The 19,752-nt window shown below is 34.1% G+C and overlaps 4 protein-coding genes and 1 non-coding gene across 6 annotated transcripts; 3 read left to right on the top strand and 2 right to left on the bottom strand.

Annotated features, from left to right (window-relative positions):
* Nucleotides 1-2,343: 2,343 nt before the first annotated feature.
* On the bottom strand, nucleotides 2,344-5,065 carry LOC106642105 (putative inorganic phosphate cotransporter). Its single transcript, XM_014356754.2, has 6 exons — nucleotides 4,954-5,065; nucleotides 4,659-4,786; nucleotides 3,393-3,693; nucleotides 3,070-3,317; nucleotides 2,853-3,005; nucleotides 2,344-2,652 (listed from the first exon to the last, which is right to left on the bottom strand). The coding sequence occupies exons 1-6, from the start codon at nucleotides 4,994-4,996 to the stop codon at nucleotides 2,344-2,346; spliced, it is 1,182 nt and encodes a 393-aa protein (XP_014212240.2). The 5' UTR covers nucleotides 4,997-5,065.
* A 1,880-nt stretch (nucleotides 5,066-6,945) lies between these two features.
* LOC106642156 (putative inorganic phosphate cotransporter) lies at nucleotides 6,946-11,402 on the bottom strand. The gene is made up of 7 exons (XM_014356850.2): nucleotides 11,276-11,402; nucleotides 10,852-11,152; nucleotides 10,545-10,783; nucleotides 8,242-8,391; nucleotides 7,903-8,175; nucleotides 7,714-7,815; nucleotides 6,946-7,625 (listed from the first exon to the last, which is right to left on the bottom strand). Exons 1-7 carry the CDS (start codon nucleotides 11,357-11,359, stop codon nucleotides 7,386-7,388), a joined length of 1,389 nt encoding a protein of 462 aa, XP_014212336.2. The 5' UTR covers nucleotides 11,360-11,402; the 3' UTR covers nucleotides 6,946-7,385.
* Nucleotides 8,546-9,683, top strand: Taf11 (TATA-box binding protein associated factor 11). Its single transcript, XM_014356851.2, has 2 exons — nucleotides 8,546-8,689; nucleotides 8,774-9,683. The coding sequence occupies exon 2, from the start codon at nucleotides 8,783-8,785 to the stop codon at nucleotides 9,380-9,382; it is 600 nt and encodes a 199-aa protein (XP_014212337.2). The 5' UTR covers nucleotides 8,546-8,689; nucleotides 8,774-8,782; the 3' UTR covers nucleotides 9,383-9,683.
* Nucleotides 11,403-15,512: 4,110 nt separating the features above from the next.
* TRNAW-CCA (transfer RNA tryptophan (anticodon CCA)) lies at nucleotides 15,513-15,584 on the top strand. Its single transcript has one exon. It is a non-coding gene; the product is annotated as a tRNA-Trp (tRNA).
* Nucleotides 15,585-16,313: 729 nt separating this feature from the next.
* Nucleotides 16,314-19,745, top strand: thoc5 (THO complex subunit 5). 2 transcript variants are annotated; one of them, XM_089592764.1, is made up of 12 exons: nucleotides 16,314-16,424; nucleotides 16,587-16,709; nucleotides 16,968-17,105; nucleotides 17,165-17,379; nucleotides 17,456-17,531; nucleotides 17,595-17,780; nucleotides 17,847-17,979; nucleotides 18,067-18,306; nucleotides 18,376-18,478; nucleotides 18,562-18,763; nucleotides 18,824-19,121; nucleotides 19,204-19,744. In XM_089592764.1, the coding sequence occupies exons 2-12, from the start codon at nucleotides 16,617-16,619 to the stop codon at nucleotides 19,518-19,520; spliced, it is 2,001 nt and encodes a 666-aa protein (XP_089448890.1). In that variant the 5' UTR covers nucleotides 16,314-16,424; nucleotides 16,587-16,616; the 3' UTR covers nucleotides 19,521-19,744. The 2 variants fall into 2 exon arrangements, with proteins under 2 accessions (XP_089448890.1, XP_089448889.1); XM_089592763.1 differs by having other exon boundaries at nucleotides 18,562-19,121; nucleotides 19,204-19,745.
* Nucleotides 19,746-19,752: the final 7 nt, after the last annotated feature.

Here is a 19,752-nt window from a genome sequence, read left to right as displayed (position 1 = left end):
TGACTCATCTAAAACACAATAGTATTTGATTATTCTACTAAATATAATACTATTATGGTCAAAGAACAATAGTATTACATTTTTTTTAATAACAACAACTTTCCTCGAGTCTAGAAAATATAGAAATGAAAAATTTTAATTTAAGTCGTAAGGATTTGACATAAAAGGTGAAATTCAAACAATTAAAAAATTGTACTATTATTACATAATTGGTAATAACATCTTAAGTGTTTCTGAATATTATATGTATTTCTCCCATTTTTGGGTTAAAGTGAATTATTGTAATGAAAAGAAAAAATAATTAGTATAAATTATTTTGACTCACCTGACTCTAATTTTATAATTAATCGTAGGAACACTACATCCAAAAGAACATGTTAAGCTTAACTGAAGTCTTAAAAAAAATGATATTTAAACAAGGTTGGCAGTTGCATAATTAAAAAATTTGTAAACAGCTATCTAAACGATATTTATCAATGCCAAATAAGATATTGTTTTATACCTGATCAGCGATTCTAGAGCAAATTATGTCAAAATAAAAAGATCTTATCGTCACCTTTTATAAAAACGAAGAACTTCGCTTTTTTTGCCGAAAAAATGTTCACCATGATACATCTCACATTAAACTATGATTTATTATCTTCCAGAGGAAAAATATAGTTTACCACTTATACGAGTTAGTATGATTTTATAATGAATAATTTGCAAGTTAAGAGCGTGAGAGCTGTAGAATTTGTAATACGGTGTGTCAAAATACTGACGTTAAGCAAATGTCAACCTATGCTCTCGGGCTCAACACTAGCTGGTTATCAATCATCATTCATAGAAACATATAATTACTGCATGGATTGTAATCATGCCAGTTTTTTTTGTAAACAAGTCCTGATACATATCTGTCTTTGTAAGGAAAGCTACAGTGTAATTTTTTTGTTCAGGCAGCCAACTTTTATTTTTTTTCGTTAAAAAAAGTAAATTGTATTTTAACGATATTTTTAAACGGATTATGAAATAGCTTACCATTCTTACACAACAGCAATTTTGAAAATAGTTCTATGATTTATAAAATAAACATACCTTCTTTGGACAATCAAAAAAGTTGGCATTCATATTGTTATAAAGACATTAATGTTATACATTGCTTTACTTCTGCTTGCCATTTCAACAGTATCAAAGAGATTTTATCTTGAAATGACATCATAAATTAAAAAGTTGTTAAGTACTTCGTAAGACACAGTAGTTCATAATTTTCGTTTCTTTTTTATCAATATGCTTGTGTTAAAAATGTTGACATATCAATGAATTTCATAAAAACTACTATTATTTCAATATAAACTTATATTATTGTAAGCATGAGAACTCTAGTGGGCTTATGGAAATACTTAAAAAAAATATAAAATAATTAACAATACAATGCATAAATCACATGATAGATACATATTTTTTCACTTAGAAATTAACTAATGTAATATTAACTTTTTTCTACACACCACAATTTACTTTTCAACTTTTATTAAAATACCATATTTGACCATAAATATTGTATAAAATAACAAAAAAATTTAAAAACTTGAAGGTTAGGTCATTAAAGTTATCTTAAGTATCTTAGAACGTCTGCAAACACAAGAATTTACTACCGTATTGTGGATTCAAAGCATGTACGCATACTTACAAGTATTTTGTCATTTCAATGGATGAAATTTTATTATCTGTCTTACACACTTGAAAAAAAAAACTTTTTAATACATTGTCCAAAAAAAAGAAGTCACAGCTAACCATGAACTCTTATTGCATTTGGATCGTAAATTGTGCTGACAGATGTTTTCCTCAATGGATTATTCCATGATCGGGTCTTACCACGGCCAAAAAAAACGTAGAAGAGATTCGTGGTGAAATAAACGGCAGATGTGACATAAAACACTGTGTGCCATTGACGAACATCAGTCTATGAAAAAAAGGTATATTTCTGCAATATTATTAAGCAAATTTGCAATTTGAATCTACATTTCTTGGTGGAAACGAGTATGGAGAAAAAACGGATATTTTATGATGCAGAACCATTGTTTTAAAAAGTTTTTGAACGAAATAAACAGCAAACCAAAGTAAGTTTTTGGATTCAGTAAGTTAAAATTTGTAATATAAATATAAATGAACTCTCTTTAGCTTTTTATTGTATAACATCTACAAGCTGCTTATTTATATTTACCTCGTCTGTAACAATTAATCCACAGACGATTGGCGCCAGCATGCTTACGAACGAACTCAAACAGGTTGTGAAGGAATACACAGTACCGGCGAAATTCGGAGTCTGATTGAATTTATACTTAATTAATGTTAAAAATTTCATTAGCGTATGATAAAAACAAATTTAACTATAAATACCAAGTCAAGGCTATTGACCACGTATCCCGATGATGTACCTGCCTTGAGTCCAATCGCCAAAATAAGCAGAACAACTGGCCAAATTTTGCTGGACGTACCTATGAGGCATAAAGCGACAAGTGCTAAGGCAGGACCCCACATGCCTACCGTATTGCAGGTCCGCCGGATCCTACTGATCGAGATATTCTTACGCATCGCGTAATCAGAGGCCCAACTAAATGCAAAACTTAATATCCAATATGTCGAGTACGGCAAAGTTGAGATAAGGCCATTCTGAAATTATAAGCATTCATGCAGTATTTTGAAATTCCAGATTCATGTACATTAATTTGACCTTAGAAATTACTCTTTTGTGTATAAAAAACTATTTCAATTTGTCGTGGTTTTTTATTCTGAAAATGTGATGATTTGGGATCCATGTTTACTTTTTACATACCAAATCACTAAGTAGAATTTACAATAGTTTGTATTACCTCTGCGATGTTAAAGTGTAGTATGTTTTTCATATATTTGGGCATCTCCGTGTTGAATGTCCATCTGCCCCAATTAGAACCACATTCTGCAACGATAAGTGTCCACACGGGTATCGATGTCAAAATTTTTTTCCAAGGAGGATTAATTGTCTTCTGCAAATGAATCATTTCTTTTCAAGTCTGACAACAATCAAGCCTAACCGAAAAATTTACGCACATCAATTTCACAGTGATTCTCCACTTGTTGGAGATTTTTAACAATAAATTCTTTTTCCATAGGACATATGGTCTTATGCAAGGTTGGACAATCCCAAACATGACAATGACAAATGATACTCAAAATTAGACCACTACCTCCAAAAATGTAAAATATGCCGGGCCAACCGAGCTTCGATGCTGCGATCAAGCCAGAAAGTGACATTGCAACAATTGCTCCCAGAACATTTCCAGACATCACAAAAGCACCTGTGACCAAAACATTGTATAACAAAAAATATACTAAATATTATACGTATCAAAGGAAAATCATTAATATCTCACTCATTCTGGAACGTTCCGTAGTTGGTGCCCATTTCGATAGTAAAACGATACTGCAGGAAGAAAAGCTTGATTGGCACGAACCTATGGTGATTCGACCAATACATAAAGCTATCCAGCCACCAGCATACGTTATTACCGGTAAAAACATATTTACTGCACTGCTGATGAATAACGATAAGGTCATCAGTTTTTGCGCACTCCATCTGCTTGCCAAGTAACTGTTTGGAACTTGGAATAGGGCATATCCCCATAAGTAGGAACTTAAGACAAGTGACGTTTCTGAAGTTGTCCAGTCAAAGTACTTTAAAAAACGTTTTTGTCGTATTTTTCATACAATAATTAAGTACATTTATCATCTACAATTATTGTACATTTTTCTATCACTATATAGCCAAAAGTTCTTGAATACCTATTATGAAGCTCTTTACATTAGACATTAGTTGAACGATTAAATATAGTTGGCTCTAAAGTCAATGTTTGCAAAACACGATTGTATAATGAATTGAACTAAAGAATGGTTGTCTCCATAAACATCCGATTTCTTTACTATACTATCATTAACATTATCTGCTAATAACAGCCTTGTTTGTAACTTTCTTATTGAAATTAACATTAATGCATTTTCTGTTTTAGATAAATACTAATTTTGCCTTTTTACATGTATTATGAATTTAAAAAATAATTAAAAAGTTATGAATACTTATGTTATATTTAGTAATTATGCTAATAATTATAGAAACAATGCATGATAAAACACAGTAATACTTCTTAAAGTATTTAATGTGATGTTGTTATTAGATTATTCTCGTCGATATATTATAATGCCTCTGGACTTGAAAATAAATTATTACATGACTAGTGTTAATTAGTCACATAATGACTAGTATTATCTAAGAGGAAGTCAGTTTCGTGATTTTCAGTCAACTTCGCGTCTATTCATAACTTTATAATGTTACAGTAGATATCACAATGTCTAGGGTTGTCACTGTTTTGCTTAATTATACAACGAGTAACGTTTTTATAATATAATGATAAACTTATAAGTTAATGGCAAAAATAAATGATAAAGTTTCATAAAAATTCGCAAAAATGCAACAATAGCTATCATTTAGTCTCTTTTATTGGTATTTTTTAGAAAACATACTCATGTTAAAACTTTTCTTTGAAAAATTTTTTCAATAAGAAATTTTTTTTGAACTATCCCTTTATTTAATGGTTTATCAAGCGCTCGACGATCTAATGGTTGAGTTAAGAATAAAAACTTACCATAAAATCTATGCTGGTGTGATCAGTCATAGGTATAATAGCCAACGAAATAGATAAGCTTATAGCACCTGCGGTCATAAGACACAGGGATATCAAAAGTACTTGAAAATGCCTTGTTCCAAATTTTTCTTAAATACATAAAAATAATGGATTATTATTTACCTCGATAAAAAGTTATCTATGTATGAACTTATATCTTTACATGCTTTAACTTTGATTTATATACATATGCATTTTTAATATTTTTTTTTTACTCAGTATCTACAAACAGTAATTATACGAATAAATTACATACCTTCAGGTTGTTTCGTTTGAACATTTGAATTATTTTTAATCATATTGTGCTGCTAAAAAAACTTCTGATAGCCTACTTGATTTAGACGAAAGTTTTAATCGAAAACACCTCATGACAACACGCGCCAAACGCAACTGTCGAAGTAACTGCCCGGAACTTTTAACTAAGATGAAAAATGTTCATGCCAACTTATTATGCTGTGAAAATTAGATAACAAATTTTAACGAGACATTATTTCTTACGTCAATACTGTGCGAATGTGCAATGTTACAATTACTCATTTAGTAATCAGTTTTGTGCATGGGCATACAATCTAGTAAGAATTGGCGAGGGAGCACAATAAGAAAAACTCCAGATGTTTTCGTTTTTAAACATCTGGCTCAATATAAAGATCATCCGGAAGTTTTTTCTTTTTGTGCTCCCTAATCATCTCTCAGCAGATCGTTGGTCTAGGTATGCAAAATTTATTTTTATTATTCATGTACGTACCTAATACATGATATGATATTTATTTTTCATTTCAATAATTTCATCACTTATTTATTTGAAGTAATGTTAACAATGTTTGCAAAAACATTTTTTTGGAACTTTAAACATTTATTATTATTAAATTTTCAACAATTAAGTGTTATTGTATTTGTTTTGAACTTACAAGTTTTTTTTCGAAATTCAACATTGTGTTAATAAGTGTATATTGTGTAATACCTACCCCGTCATCTTGACTTTAAGGAACGTGAGATTTCTTTGTCTTAAATGCAGTAACTTGCCATCAATACAGCTATTTTAACTGTTGCAACTCGAATCAACAGTTTTTTAGAGGTACCAGTAGATTGAAAGAAGAGTAATGAAATATATTATACCAAGTCCTGCATTAAGTGACGAGTGGGAATGACATAAGCAACGATTATAATTTTTTCAATCTGATAAGTGATACGTGAACTCGTTTATTAACACAAAACAATAACTTTTATGGAATGAAAACGCATGGCCCTGTCATTTAAAAATCAATGCATTTTCGAAGATATAGCAAAATATGATATAATTTATAGCAAGAAGCTTTTTTAAAAGTGTTGTGTATGACTTTTTATTAAATACATGTTTCACGACAATGCTAAACAAAAAACTAATTGCTTGGGCGTAAAATGAAAAAACTGTAATATCTTTACCGTAATCATTCGTGGGTTTGTTAAAATTTCACTTCTAGCGGTGTATGAGGCCAGTATGCCAACTTTTCAAATCTTCCTTCATTCTATCTAAAATTTATTCATGTGGGACAGTTATTTTGTACTTCAAAAGGATCAAAATATTTTTGACCAAGTACTTGACGTTTTAATTGTGTCTACGACATTTTTCACTTTTTAAATTACACCTGACATATAGTGTTGTAGAATTAGATTGAACTGTTTTGTTTTTGAGAGTGAACGGGCACATTTTTCATTCTTTTGCGATCCAAAATTCGTACAAACTTGACTAGTAGATATATTGTCATGAATATGCGGAATTGGTCTCCGTAAAATAAGCGGTCATTATCGTCATGCTGTCCATCTCGGTGCAGTTTCAAATCACCAATTAGGCGATTATAGTGTACGAATGCGGCCAAGTGAGCGTACTTATGTGTTTCAAATAAATTAAAGTGAGTATAGAGTCGAGCCCAAAAATTTGTTGATAATGTGGGCCTCAAGTAACTTGAGAAAAAATGGTAAAAAAAACGTGAAATGCTTTGTAACACACTTCAGAAAGTAGTGCTTCCTTCGGAAAATTTTTGAAATGATTTCTTCACAATGCAACTGTGTAACCGTATGTTATTCTTTATTTTTTAATCCATACCAATGATTATCCGATGAAATAATTATGATTATTAACTAAGTTTTTAAAACAGTATCATAATACTTTCATTGGTTGAACACAAAGCTGCTGAAGACTTATGTATGTGTGTTCAAACATGAATCGAGTCACAAATGAGTGGAGGTTGATATGAAGCCATCGCTTGGTTTTCCTTCATCCAAGTTTTTGGCTCTTTAAGTATACTTACACTCATAGATAGACTTTTTCGGGATCGCTCCATCCTCGTCTTACCAGGTTTGTAGTTCATTGCATTAAAAGAACTGAAAGTTATTTTTTCATGACTACAGTAAATTAATGAATAAAAAAACCTCTTTTTTTACAAAACATATTTACAGTATTTACAAGTTATGTGTGTTAAAATAACTTCTTCATTCGGTTTTTCAATCGGTTCATCGTAACCGGATCCCCCCTATCCTTCACAAATCATCTTTAAGTTATTCATCCGTACACTACTTTTGTAATTTATAATTAGATTAATATTAGTCGCAGTCTCTCGTATTAAATGAAACGCAATGGGCATCAAAAATGGCCCAAACATGAAGATCTTCCGAAACTGAATTTCTCGCAAATGTGTACAGTCACGGGGCTCAGGCAGACTTTTGGTACGCCGTGGTGGTGGCGTCATCCGAGTGCTCGTAAATCGCCGATATCGTCGAGATGTTGTAGGAGCGTTTATTACTGCGATCGGCCTTTAACGCGGACGAAGGGGGCCCAGGCTCGTTCCACCACTGGACCTCACCGCTTCCGAACACAACGAACACCAAATTGCCCAGAAAGTAGATCCCTGCCGAGACGTAGAACACAATGTGCCACTGGTCCACGTTGGTCTGTCAATGTTTTCGTTGGTTTTCATTTGTTTCGAGCAAAAATCGGTATCAACGAGAAAAAGAGATGATTGAACAAAGGAAATCTCACCTGGTCCGAGACTATCTCGGCGTTGACTATCGGCGCGACGATGGCGATGACCGAGGCGATGCAGTTTGTGATCGACATCATTGTCCCAGCGAAATTTGGACTCTGTAAAATATTTTGGGCTACCATAAGTACACCACGGATATGTACAATGTATATACATGTATATGTGGTTGTATCGATAAATGATACCAGATCTATGTGATTGATCTGGAAGCCGCATAGCGAGCCGGCGTTGAGGCCCACGGCGATGACGAGCAGAGTTACGGCGAGGGTGCTGTTCTGCGCGTCGACGAACGTCAGGGCTATGAGGGTGAAACCTGGACCCCAGTGAGCAATGGTGTTGCTGAACTTGCGGATGTACCCGCGGGGCACTCCGCGACGCAGAGCGTAGTCCGAGAGCCAACTGGCCGGGAAACTGAGCAGCCACATCAGCAGGTACGGCAGGGCTGACAGTAAACCATTCTGAGACATAATAGTACAGGGTTTTTTTTTCCCCCCTCACGTTTTTGATTCCAATCAATGACTTACGCTGTTGATGTCGAATCCAATGGCTTTGCTCATGAAAAAAGGAATTTCCGACAGTAAGGTCCAAAAACCCCAATTTTGGGCGCAATGGGCAACTATTAGGGCCCACATTGGTATCGATGTCATTATGCTTAACCACGGGGTTTTGAGTTTCTATAAAAACAAAATTACGACCTCAACAATGCATCTATGACATTATGAACGATTTGAAAAACCGCGCCAATTTGAACAACTGGGTGAGAGGGCGCTGCTTCTTACCATGCATACGTTACTGCGGTATATATGTATATGCCTGGTAGTGCAGTTGTTTGTTGTGATCCTAAAGAGGTTATGTTTTCTTGCTTGTACACAAGACGTGTAATTTTTATGTTAAGTTTGTTAATAAAAAGTGTTAGAGAGGATTACTAAACTGTAAACTATTCAATAAGCAAATAGCCCCGTCATTTATTATGTATAATATCACTTTGAAATTTTCAAAGTTTACAAGTATTTTTCTTATCATTATTAACATTTGTTATTTAAATTTCGTTGATAGATAAGGCGAATGGACAAAATGAGTTCTGCTGATGCGAATTCTTTGACATTGCCAACAACTGAAAAATCAGAAACGTTCAACGAGAACAAAGATGACGATGGCAAGTCAAAATTTTCAATGGAGCAAGAAAGCAGAGATGAATTGTTTGACAACGAAATTATTTTGCCAAATCCATCGTCAGCAGCTCCGAGTGTTCAAAGCGTGCAACCTATGAAAGAGCGACGAGAGAGTAAAGATGGCAAAGAAAAGAGCAGAAAAGAACTAGAAGAGGAGGAACGAGAAAAGATGCAAGTCCTTGTGTCCAATTTCACTGAAGATCAATTGGATAGGTATGAGATGTACAGACGAGCTGCTTTTCCCAAAGCAGCGATCAAAAGGATCATGCAGACAATAACTGGATGTTCTGTGTCGCAAAACGTCGTAATAGCAATGTCAGGTATTGCAAAAGTGTTCATTGGTGAAATTGTGGAGGAGGCTCTGGACGTTATGGAAGAGTGGAATGAGAGTGGGCCACTGCAGCCAAAGCACTTGAGAGAAGCTGTCAGAAGACTGAGACTGCAGGGCCAGATTCCCCATGGCAAATCGAAAAAAGTGTTCTCTAGGATATAAAGTTAACCTTGTACCAAAAATGTAATTACATACATCTACAACTTGAGACGATGAGGACTCAACCTAAGACTAATTTTGTATATTCAATTGAGGAAATTTTTACGTGTCACTAAATCTACAGACATCGTCTGATTTATAAGGTGACAGAAATGTAGATATATCAAATGATTTGTCGAGTAATTAGTGTAAAAATTATCTGATGAATTTCAAGATTTTATGAAAAATTTATGTAGATTACGAACACTGATATTTTAAAATGAAACTATGTTCATTAGTATGGATTAATTATTGTAATGTAGGACGCAGTAAACGAAATAAATATATTATTTTACTATATTCACATTAGAGGTTCAGGCTTTGCTTACTGAATTTTAACTTTGTAAGATTCAAGTTACTTTATAAACTTTTTCTTAGGCGATACGTTTTCTGATAAAAAATTATCTGCAAATAGTTCGTTATATAAATAAAACTACACTATTGGTTGATAAAAAAAATCGATAAGGTGATGATGGTAACAACAATTTTTAAGTACAAAAGATGTAGACTAGCAAACCAATGTAGGTTCTTTTGTTTATTTTTCGCGTTTGTAGTATGTTGTCGTGCATACAAAGTTATAAATGTGAAGATATAATGACTCAGGGTTCCATAAATATCCCTTATTTCATGCGATCCACCAACACTGTTTATGATGTGAATGGAATATTTTGACTCTTTTATCTTCGTATGCATACAATATGGCAATCAATAAATTAATTTCACTGCCCATTAATAAAAGAAATAAAGGGGAAAAAATGTAATTTCCACGCTTTCTCGTTTTAAACGTTTTTTTTTTTTGTTGTTGTTTTATTTTTCATTTCCACGAAAGACTGTGTTTTTCCTCGATTGCCCCCGCACCAGCTTCGAACAATCAATTGAAAAACAATGAAAAAAAAAAGATCTCTCTCACGTACTCTTACACACGACCGTGTGAAAGCAAGCAGCTGAAATAAAGCCGCGCGCGCTTAATCTCGCCTTATCTCCCAAACATTCCGCGCGCGGTCAGCAAAAATCTTCGAGCCCGCAATTTTCCTCTCTCGCATAAATATAATCAGGATGCGCTCTCGCATCAACAAAACATTATACAACAAGCATGAAAACGTGCTCGGCGAATGGTGTAACTCACGGCATTGCTGCGGCTCTTGCCGAGGCTCTCCACGATGTAGAGGCGCTCGGCCGGGCTGATGGACGAGTGGTGGGCCGGCTGGTCCGAGCCCAGGATCAGGAACAGGACGGCCCACGCCACCCCCAAAGCACCGAAAACGTAAAATATGCTCGGCCAGCCGAACTGGGAGGACGCGAGCCAGCCCGAGATCGGCATCGTTATCACAGTGCCCACCTGGGCACCGGCGTAGGCAAACGTACCTGCGCGATCACGTCAATTAATGAGAGTAATTAATATAAGTGTAATGTGGTGTATGAGCCATGCGCACCTAGTCTGGCCCTCTCGGAAGGTGGGGCCCATCTGGAGAGGAGGGTCTGGACCGCGGGTAGCAGGCAAGCCTGGCTGAGGCCGGCGATCGTGCGCAAGACGCAAAAAATCGGCCAGCCTCCGGTACCGATCAACAGAGGTACGATCATCGTGGAGAGGCTGCTGACGAAGATACCGAGGCAGAGCAGCTTCTGGGCGCTCCAGGCCCCGGCGATGTAGCCACTCGGGATTTGAGCGGCTGTGTAGCCCCAGAAGAAGGCGCTCTTTATCAGTCCTTGGTCCGACGTGCTCCAATTGTACGTCTGTAATGCGATGTTTTGGAAGGATGCGAGTCAATTTTTTTTTTTTTTTTTTTTTTTTTTTTTTTTTTTTTTTTTTTTTTTTTTTTTTTTTCTATGGTTCGTAAACGAATTAATATGACCAACCGTGAATTCCGGATTGATGTCTTTGTTGGTCATCGCGACGATGGCTATGGAGATGATGACTCGAAGACCGTAACCGAAAATCATACCGAGGAAACAGAGAAATATTTGCAAGTGACGTGTGCCAAACCAGCCTATGGAAAAATAATCATGTTGCACCTGATGCGTTTTTTTTTTTTTTTTTTATCTTGGACCATAATCATTGTTAACGTTTTAAAATATAATAATAAAGTGCCCATAAATTATACACACCACGCTTAAGAAATCGGTATGCGTTGAGTGTGAAACTTAAAAATCACAATTTACGAGACATTTTTAACGTCACAAAGCAACGTAGGCACGCTACATAGTCACATTATTCAAAGCATACTACGTATCTTATAAATAATTATTCGCTTATTCTGCGATTATAAAAATGTGAATGAATGACCCTCTGATATTTTTCTGTGAAAATTTGTAAAAACAACGCGTATACAAGCCTTTATTAATTACCTACTAAACCTAATAATGCCTGATGTTTTTCCAAGGTTTTTTTGTCACTCTTGACCTTATATATCTATAAATGATTCTTTCTACATTTCATTTGTAACGATGAGACTGAAAAGCAATTTTTCCGTTTTAAAAAAAATTGGATTGTTTGTATTTTTTTCTCTCAACTTTAACGATCCCTCGCTGTAAATAGAAAAATATGTCAAACATCCGTGCGATGGAACGTAAAAGAAAAGCAGGATACAAACGTTTTTCTCATATTTTCTATAAGCAAAAACATATTGCACGACTTTTACGTAAGAGCGTAAAAACTCGGGTTATACTTTGAACTATCATTGAACTTGCGCTCTTGCAATGTTTATTGGACTTTTCAACAGTTTCGATTGGTTACCGATTAAATGATTGTTTTTTTTTGCCTCCGCCTATTAGGTTTAGGAAAATTGAGCATTTATTTTTTCAAATCGTGACGATAAAAAACAGTTAACGACACAACTGTGGATATGTATTTAAGGCTTGACGCTGTTGAGAATAGCGAGCATCGGTTTATCAATAAAAACTCCTGGCTGTTTTTTAAATGACAGCATTGACAAATAGACGGAAAATGCAATCTGTTTTATTCTTAGCGATAATTGCGCGCTCGCTCAACAACGCGAGAGCAATATGTAATCACATAGGTCCATAAATGTACGCATCGCAGATTTTAACGCATATTTAGCGAACTGTACGACAAAAATCGATCGGGTATCTATTTTTTTTTTGCGTGTATACGTTGTTGACTGAACAGGTGAAATGGAAACCAGTACTAATTACAATATCAACGAAGTTTTTTTTGCGCTCATCACTTGGTTGGCTCAGCTCAAGGAATATTTAATGAACATTGGACTTGAAAAGGATTTTCGCGCAAGATCCTCGGGATGAATACCTTATTTTTGGATTATGCTATGGATTTTAAAAAATTCTAAGGCTTTTTGATTAACTTGTATTTAAAAGTTCAGATAAAAATATAAGAAAAACAAAGCTTGAGATGGTATTTTGCCGATTTATTTAAGATTACAAGCAAACTCCTATCCCGTTGGTCGTATGCCGATTGGGCATCATACGTTTCTCTTGTAACTCTCTACGAGCAGTTTTTAATTTTCCTCCACTATACCGATAATCAATCATTTAAAAAACTTTTGACAAAGACTTGATGAAACAAAAAAAAACAAAAAAAATCGTGAACCAATCGATTCTGATCCGATGATTATTCTACAAGCACGTAAAATATCCGTGATAAGCGTCACTTAAACGAGGATCATCAGTGCTTATCTCGTTCATCAAACAAATTATACAACTTCCACAGTGGACGTCGGATAATGAAATGAAATACCGATAGATTGCACTGAATAAAAATCGACGGTGGCCAAAGTAGTAGTTGCTTCAACGGATATGGGTCAATGACCTTTTAATTGCAACGGACATGCACGCGTACCTGGAGGTTGTTGCTGCTTTTGTATTTCCATCTTGTCGAGGCCGTTCTCGTGCTTGTCTCCCAATTCGCTGCCCATTGTCGATTATGTCGTAGGTATACCCTAGGTGTTTGCGCGCACGAACAAACGATGGTGGCAAAAAATTAAATCATCACTCCGCGAGCTCGAGAACAAACACGGGACCAAAACTCGCGCGCACACCACTGCCGAGTAAAGCGTTGCGCGTCCGCGTTGTGGTCACACTAGATAAAGACACCTTTTCCTCCTCCGCGATTATCACTCCGCTCTCTTTGTCCTCCTGCGCTTTTGCATTCTCCCTCCCTTTGGATGTTATTCGCGTGAATTCTCGAGTACTTTGTCTGACTTGGTTTTAAAGCGCAAATGCACGTGTGATTTATTCTTACGTGTAAGTACTACTATCTGGATAGTACATACGAGATAATGTTTTATTTCGTGTAATTGTTGTCATTTTTTTCTTCATTTTGACTCGGTTAACTTTTCAAGGCTCGTGTTCTTTAATTCAAAGATATAGCGAAATACTTGTTTAGTACAATTCTCCCTTAACTTTGATGATATTACGTATAGGTACGTCATGAATAATTGCACTCGTTTGTTTTTTGAAAACATTAACATATCCTTGTATTCATTGTTTATTTTATCATTTCCAATGCGAGTCTTTTTCATGAATCGTATTTTTTTTTTTTTAAATAAACATTTCTCAAATGACCGTTAAAAAATATGCGTCGTGCAATTTTTAAACACGATAATATTGTCAAAGGGAAATCATAGGGAAAAAAAAAAAAATTGCTCTGAAAAAAACATGGCATTCCGGGATCGCGAAATTTATCACCCTGGCATTATAAAATACTAATTAAATAACAAACGCGAGGAGGACGCATTGGAGTGATGGCAATTACGCGCATTACGTAACATTAATTTCCAACTCCATTCGGAAGTCCATTCTTTAGCCTCGCACCTTAAGTACGAGGTTGAAAAATCATTTTTTACCATCTAAAACCAGAACTGGAAATTACGCGTTACGGTATGTGTACGGTAGAACAGCACTCTTTTGTACAAACAATCGTGTCATGCAATGGCACAGTAAAAACATAAACAAGTACGATAAGAATCTTTTATTATTTTTAACCGTCGTAGCTTTGGTTATCTGACACCATACTTACGAATACCATGAATAAATAAATACCTGATTGTCGCATAAAATTGAAAAATTTTTTTTTTCCATCTTATCTAAATAATTTAGACATTGAGTTAAAAGCACACTAACGGAGGAATCTATTTTTGTAGTATTTTCAAAGTTGAAACAAATCGTCCAGACTCAACAAATTCTCATCTCAAGGTTGAACAATAAAAAAAAAACATAAAGTATTTACCTGCACTTATTTCAACTCCCTTAACACTCTCTTTTGTATAAACTGTTTTTCATATATATCGGGGACTGTACGGTTATCTCGGAAGAAACTTACATTTTTTTCTAAAATTGTTGTTTACTTTCATCGACAAACGCAAATTATCGTTGAAAAATGGATAAAATACTGTACAATCAAAACTGATAACCAATCACGTACCTATATGTAATTGCACTTCAAACATATTCATTCGATTAAATGACGTCGTGATAATTTATAATAAAAAATTTACATTTCCACTCGCGTTAAAAATCAAACGTTGGAGAATTTGTTTTTAATACACAAGTTGATAAATGATTATTCTCAACATGTTTATACATTAAAAATACTTGGACTAAAGTTTCAATCAGACAATCTTCGCAGAAAGTATGATAGCACAAACATAACAAGTAGAAAATTATGGTTATTATTATTATTATTATTATTATTATTATTATTATTATTATTATTATATTAGAAATCCTATACTGAAAATGAAATCAATTGAAATCAGTCTGGAACTAAAATTCAAGTATTCCATGAGCATACGTTCAACTATATGAGTGAAAAATTAAAGTAAAAATCTCGCTAGAGGTATGAAGATATATAAAGTCTTGTTACGAATTATTCCGAAATCAACATAAAAGTCATATTTATGAAATGAATAGAAATAATTACAAAATAAAAAACACACGTGGTAAATAATTATTGTTCATTCGGTGGCCATTGAAATCGCTGTGTAATTATTTCGGAATTTAAAAGTTTTTTGAAATCATTCGGACCATAACATAAATTTTATACTCTCCTTTACTCTTTTTATATTTATACATCTATACGTGAGTTGAATTACTGCTTATTTCGGCTTCCGAACTATGAGACTCCGTGGCGCAACGGTAGCGCGTCTGACTCCAGATCAGAAGGTTGCGTGTTCAAATCACGTCGGGGTCATGACATTTTTTTTAATCATTAATGATTCATACAATTAATAAAAAAATTTTTGCACCGACATTGAATAAGTAGTACTTACTTAATATCCTGAAAGTTTGGTGCAACTTCATCCGAAATAATTTCTAGTAAATTTGTGATCATTGCTAATATAAGGGTGAGATTACAATCATGGAGTCTGGCAGTCTGCAGACTGTCAGAATCGTGCCAAGTTTAAAATATGTTTCAATATTAATATTTAAAACCTGTTACGTAAGCAAAGAAATAATTATCGTGATACATTTGCATTTCTGTATTAACTAATATTTATGAAGTTTAAGAAAAAAAAAAAAAAAGGCGACGAAAAACGTTTTGTCACAGTTACATATTGTTATAAGTACATACCAGGTTACATCAGTGACCCTACTGACCGACTGTGCGATGTTAACACAAATTAATTAATATATATAACCTTTTAATGTTGATGGGCGTGTTGGTAAGTTGGCATCTTGGCATTAGTCTTTACTGTCTTTAGTCTTTAGTCGAGTCTCGAATGTCTCGATGTCTCGAATCCTCGAATGTCACATCGATCGATCGTTACTCGTACTCGACAGTCTCGAATGCTGTGTATTGCTATAGATTGCTACTATTGCTGTATAATGTATATTTGTATATATCACTTACTATTACAATGACAACATATTTAGTACATATACATATTACATACTGTAACGTGTCACAGTGTATGTGAAACTGTGAATATACACACTAGCCGATCCTGCCGATCAGGCAATTCACGTTTTGATAACGTAATTAATTGACATTTTCACCAGAAAATAATTCAAAGTAGAGTAAGAACTTATTGTAAGTACTTTTGTGAAACCTCACTGCATTTAATTTTGTAAAAGTTATTTTCATCAATAGATAATTTGTTTTTCAAGACTTCGTCAGACATAACCTTAATTTACTGTAGGAATATTCGCATTTTGTTGCCGGCTTTTTAATCGACAATATTGTGTTTTTAAGGATTATTTTGATTGATGAATATAAAAGTAAATGGGGAAAGAAGAAGAAACAGACAGTAAACCAAAGTCCAATGCGACTAAACCAATTGAACAAGAAATGTCTCAAGAAATGGATATGTATCAAGTATGTTTACAAATATAATCATTTATGAAATAATTAAGTGGAGAATTCTTCGTTCAATTTTCAATAGCTCTCAGTACTTTCAAAAATAGTTACATTAAATTTTAAAACCAATTCAACTTTTGTGTTGGTCAACTTTAATTGAGGTTAAAACATGTATGTACATATGTGCTCTCATATATATGTATATACAAAGATGTTATTATTTGTTTGAGTAATTAATGTTAAAACAAGCATTAACAATTTATCTGACTTTTGTAGACCATCATTACTTTTGAAGAGGACGAAGCACTTCAGCGCTCATCCGAAGAAGATGCAGAAAGTTTCTACGACACTTGCAATCAGATTCGCAGAAACATGGCCAAGATAGCCAAACTCAAATCTGGCAGCGAAGCTAATGTAAGAAGATTTAATGTACACATATGTCATTATCCCTAAAGCAACATTTTGATTTCCAGGCAAAAGAGCAAATTAGAGAATTACAAATTGACACTGCATTGGCATTCATGGAGTTAAAAAAACTAAACAGAATGGAAAAATTTCGAACCAAGTCTTCTCGTGATTCTTTAACTTTAGCTAAAAGTAATGTAGATAATAGGCATTTGCAACTGCAAAATTTATTGTATGAGGTAATACATTTGAAGAAAGAAGTTATGAAGTGCTTGCAGTTTAAGTGAGTGTCTTTATACTTTTTGATAACTATTTTTCTTATTTTTCAATACGTTTAAATGTTGATCCGTTTGTTACAGGTCCAAGGACGAAAGTATAGAACTAGTTCCAGAGGAAGAATTTTATAAAGAAGCACCAGAATCTATTTCTAGGCCTGTATGTATATTTTTACATAGTTGTTTTATGCATTAAATGAACTTTGTTATCAAATTTTTCTAGGATGCAACTAAAGATGACCCTCACCAAAAAAGATTAGCTAGACTTGAATGGGAGTTGACTCAAAGAAAACAACTAGCTGTTTTGTGTGATGAACTTACGGAAAATAAAAAATCTGTTGCTACAAGTATAGAATCCAAACAATCGCGTTTAGACAATCTTGCACCACAGATGCGCAGCATACTAGAGGTTACACTTGGTTTTTCTCATAATACCGAATAAAAGAAAAAAAATTAATTCTTAAATACATTTTAGGCCAGTAAGCCATTACAAGAAAGTCTTGGCCTTCCTTTGGACAAACTAAAATTGGAACATCAAAAAGCTGCTCTACTAGCACCTCCATTGTATATACTGTATGCCAAAGCAAGTGCATTCAAGAGTGCCTGTGGTAATTTTTTAGTCCTTATTTTTCGAGTATTTTTAATAAAACTGTCAATAAAAAATTTATTTATTTTTTTTCTTTTTTTTAATTTAGATTCCAGTTTACTTGTTTCTGTAGAAGGTGACGAGGAAGAAGCCAAACGTTTTTCTAATCAAGAGAATAATGTAGAATCTGATTCTGAAACTGATACACAACCAGAGATCGTAGAAACTGAGACTCCTGTACATAAAAAACGGCATCACAGAATTTCAAAAGAAGCTAGACAAGAAGAGAAAAAACTTAAATTACTTCACAAACATCCTCTTAGTGTTAAAATTATTGTTTCGTTCAAAGGCAAGCTGAAGACTCGTTTTAATACTATATCTTACCATTAGGATAAATATTAATATTTTCTGTTCACAGATGATACAAAACTTAAACTACAATTTTATTATTTAACTGTATTGAAAGTTATAACAGTAAAATCAGATTTACTAACTGTGAATTTGGGAGGAATCAGTGCTGGGTAAGCATCTAACTTAATGCATCATCAAATAAAATTACTCCAAATAAAATTCATCATACTTATTTACTACTTCATCTTTTTAGAGACATGCTTGTTTCCGAATCTGTTTTACGTGAATTATATCCAGGAGATACAGGAATAGAAAGTCCAAATCCTGCAAATTCCTATCAGTTAGCAAAGCAAAAACTTGGAACATTTTTATCTCTTAATCTAGGTACTCCATACAAGTGGGCACAAAGGATGGCTGACCTGAAGTTCATTCCCGTTGACGCCCGAGAGCAAAAGGTATTTATTTTATTGCAAATACCGGGATTTCATACTAGTTGGTTTAAACAATTTTTTCAGTCTGTAGATCCTGGCAGCGGTCGAGACATCGTTGAAAGTGTGATAAAAGACATTAAAAAACGAGTTAAAGCAAGGCTAGACTTGTGTGCAGAAATACGGCATTTGGAATCTGGTAATTTACCCATTTTGACAGATTCATCTGAGCCAATGCCGCAAAAAATATCGACAGTACTGCACAAATTTATGATTTCGTCATGGAAAAACTATTGTAGCACATTCAGGAATATGGAATCTTTCGGACTCGACACCATCTGTTCCTCAGATATATTTTATGAGGCCATTTTGCGGCGAGAAAGTAGTAAGTTTAACCACAATTACTTAATTTTAATTTTTTGACAGCTTGTCTGAAATATTTTTAATCAATATGGTATGGTTTTCAGATGAAATGGTAGTATACATAGTGATTAAACCAGACTATCCAAAAGTCAGTTCAATCTTTCGCATAAAATTCAACTCAAAAGTACCCGCAAGCGTGGATGCAGTACGTGACATGGAGCGTGAAGTTAACGTAATGTGGGATAAACTACCTACGTTATCGGCTCAACTTCAACGACTCAGGTCCTGTTTTGATATATATTTAGAGACAGAGAACCTGGTGACCAAGGAGAAGATCTTCTTTAATTCTGTTAGAGGTAGAACGCGAGAACGTCCATACAAATATGTGGAGATTGGTGGAGGTATTTTTACTCATCGCTAGACATGTAATTTTGTACACATGCAAATGTAGAAATTTATTTAATCAATTCATGGCTCTGTCAAAACCACTTTTACGAATCGGATGATCGCAGTTTTAAAATGTCAACGGATTTTAATCTATCATTGGTACTCTTGCATCATACACTTTGTAATAAATAACTTGAGATTGATTTTTTTTTTATTCGATTGTAATACATATTTTAATTAAAACACATATATATATATAACTGCAA

The sequence above is a fragment of the Copidosoma floridanum genome, unplaced genomic scaffold (assembly GCF_036245765.1).
Source record: "Copidosoma floridanum isolate Cflo_tuat_1 unplaced genomic scaffold, Cflo_Japanese_pri ptg000019l, whole genome shotgun sequence".
NCBI lineage: Eukaryota > Metazoa > Arthropoda > Insecta > Hymenoptera > Encyrtidae > Copidosoma > Copidosoma floridanum.
The sequence above is the reverse complement of the archived record's forward strand: the minus strand, read 5'-3'. Positions and strand labels throughout refer to the sequence as shown.

Excerpts from the sequence above, each read along its gene's own strand:
- Taf11 (XM_014356851.2), top strand. The coding sequence starts at position 8,783 with ATGGACAAAATGAGTTCTGCTGATGCGAATTCTTTGACATTGCCAACA.
- thoc5 (XM_089592763.1), top strand. The coding sequence starts at position 16,617 with ATGGGGAAAGAAGAAGAAACAGACAGTAAACCAAAGTCCAATGCGACT. Across the intron at positions 17,106-17,164 it reads AATCTGGCAGCGAAGCTAAT|GCAAAAGAGCAAATTAGAGA; the intron begins GTAAGAAGATTT and ends TTTGATTTCCAG. Across the intron at positions 19,122-19,203 it reads CATTTTGCGGCGAGAAAGTA|ATGAAATGGTAGTATACATA; the intron begins GTAAGTTTAACC and ends TATGGTTTTCAG.
- LOC106642156 (XM_014356850.2), bottom strand. The coding sequence starts at position 11,359 with ATGATTTTCGGTTACGGTCTTCGAGTCATCATCTCCATAGCCATCGTC. Across the intron at positions 8,392-10,544 it reads GCAAGAGCCGCAGCAATGCC|AAACTCAAAACCCCGTGGTT; the intron begins GTGAGTTACACC and ends TTGTTTTTATAG. Across the intron at positions 7,816-7,902 it reads AGATCAATCACATAGATCTG|AGTCCAAATTTCGCTGGGAC; the intron begins GTATCATTTATC and ends AATATTTTACAG.
- LOC106642105 (XM_014356754.2), bottom strand. The coding sequence starts at position 4,996 with ATGATTAAAAATAATTCAAATGTTCAAACGAAACAACCTGAAG. Across the intron at positions 4,787-4,953 it reads TCAAACGAAACAACCTGAAG|AAAAATTTGGAACAAGGCAT; the intron begins GTATGTAATTTA and ends TATGTATTTAAG. Across the intron at positions 3,694-4,658 it reads ACACCAGCATAGATTTTATG|TACTTTGACTGGACAACTTC; the intron begins GTAAGTTTTTAT and ends CGTTTTTTAAAG.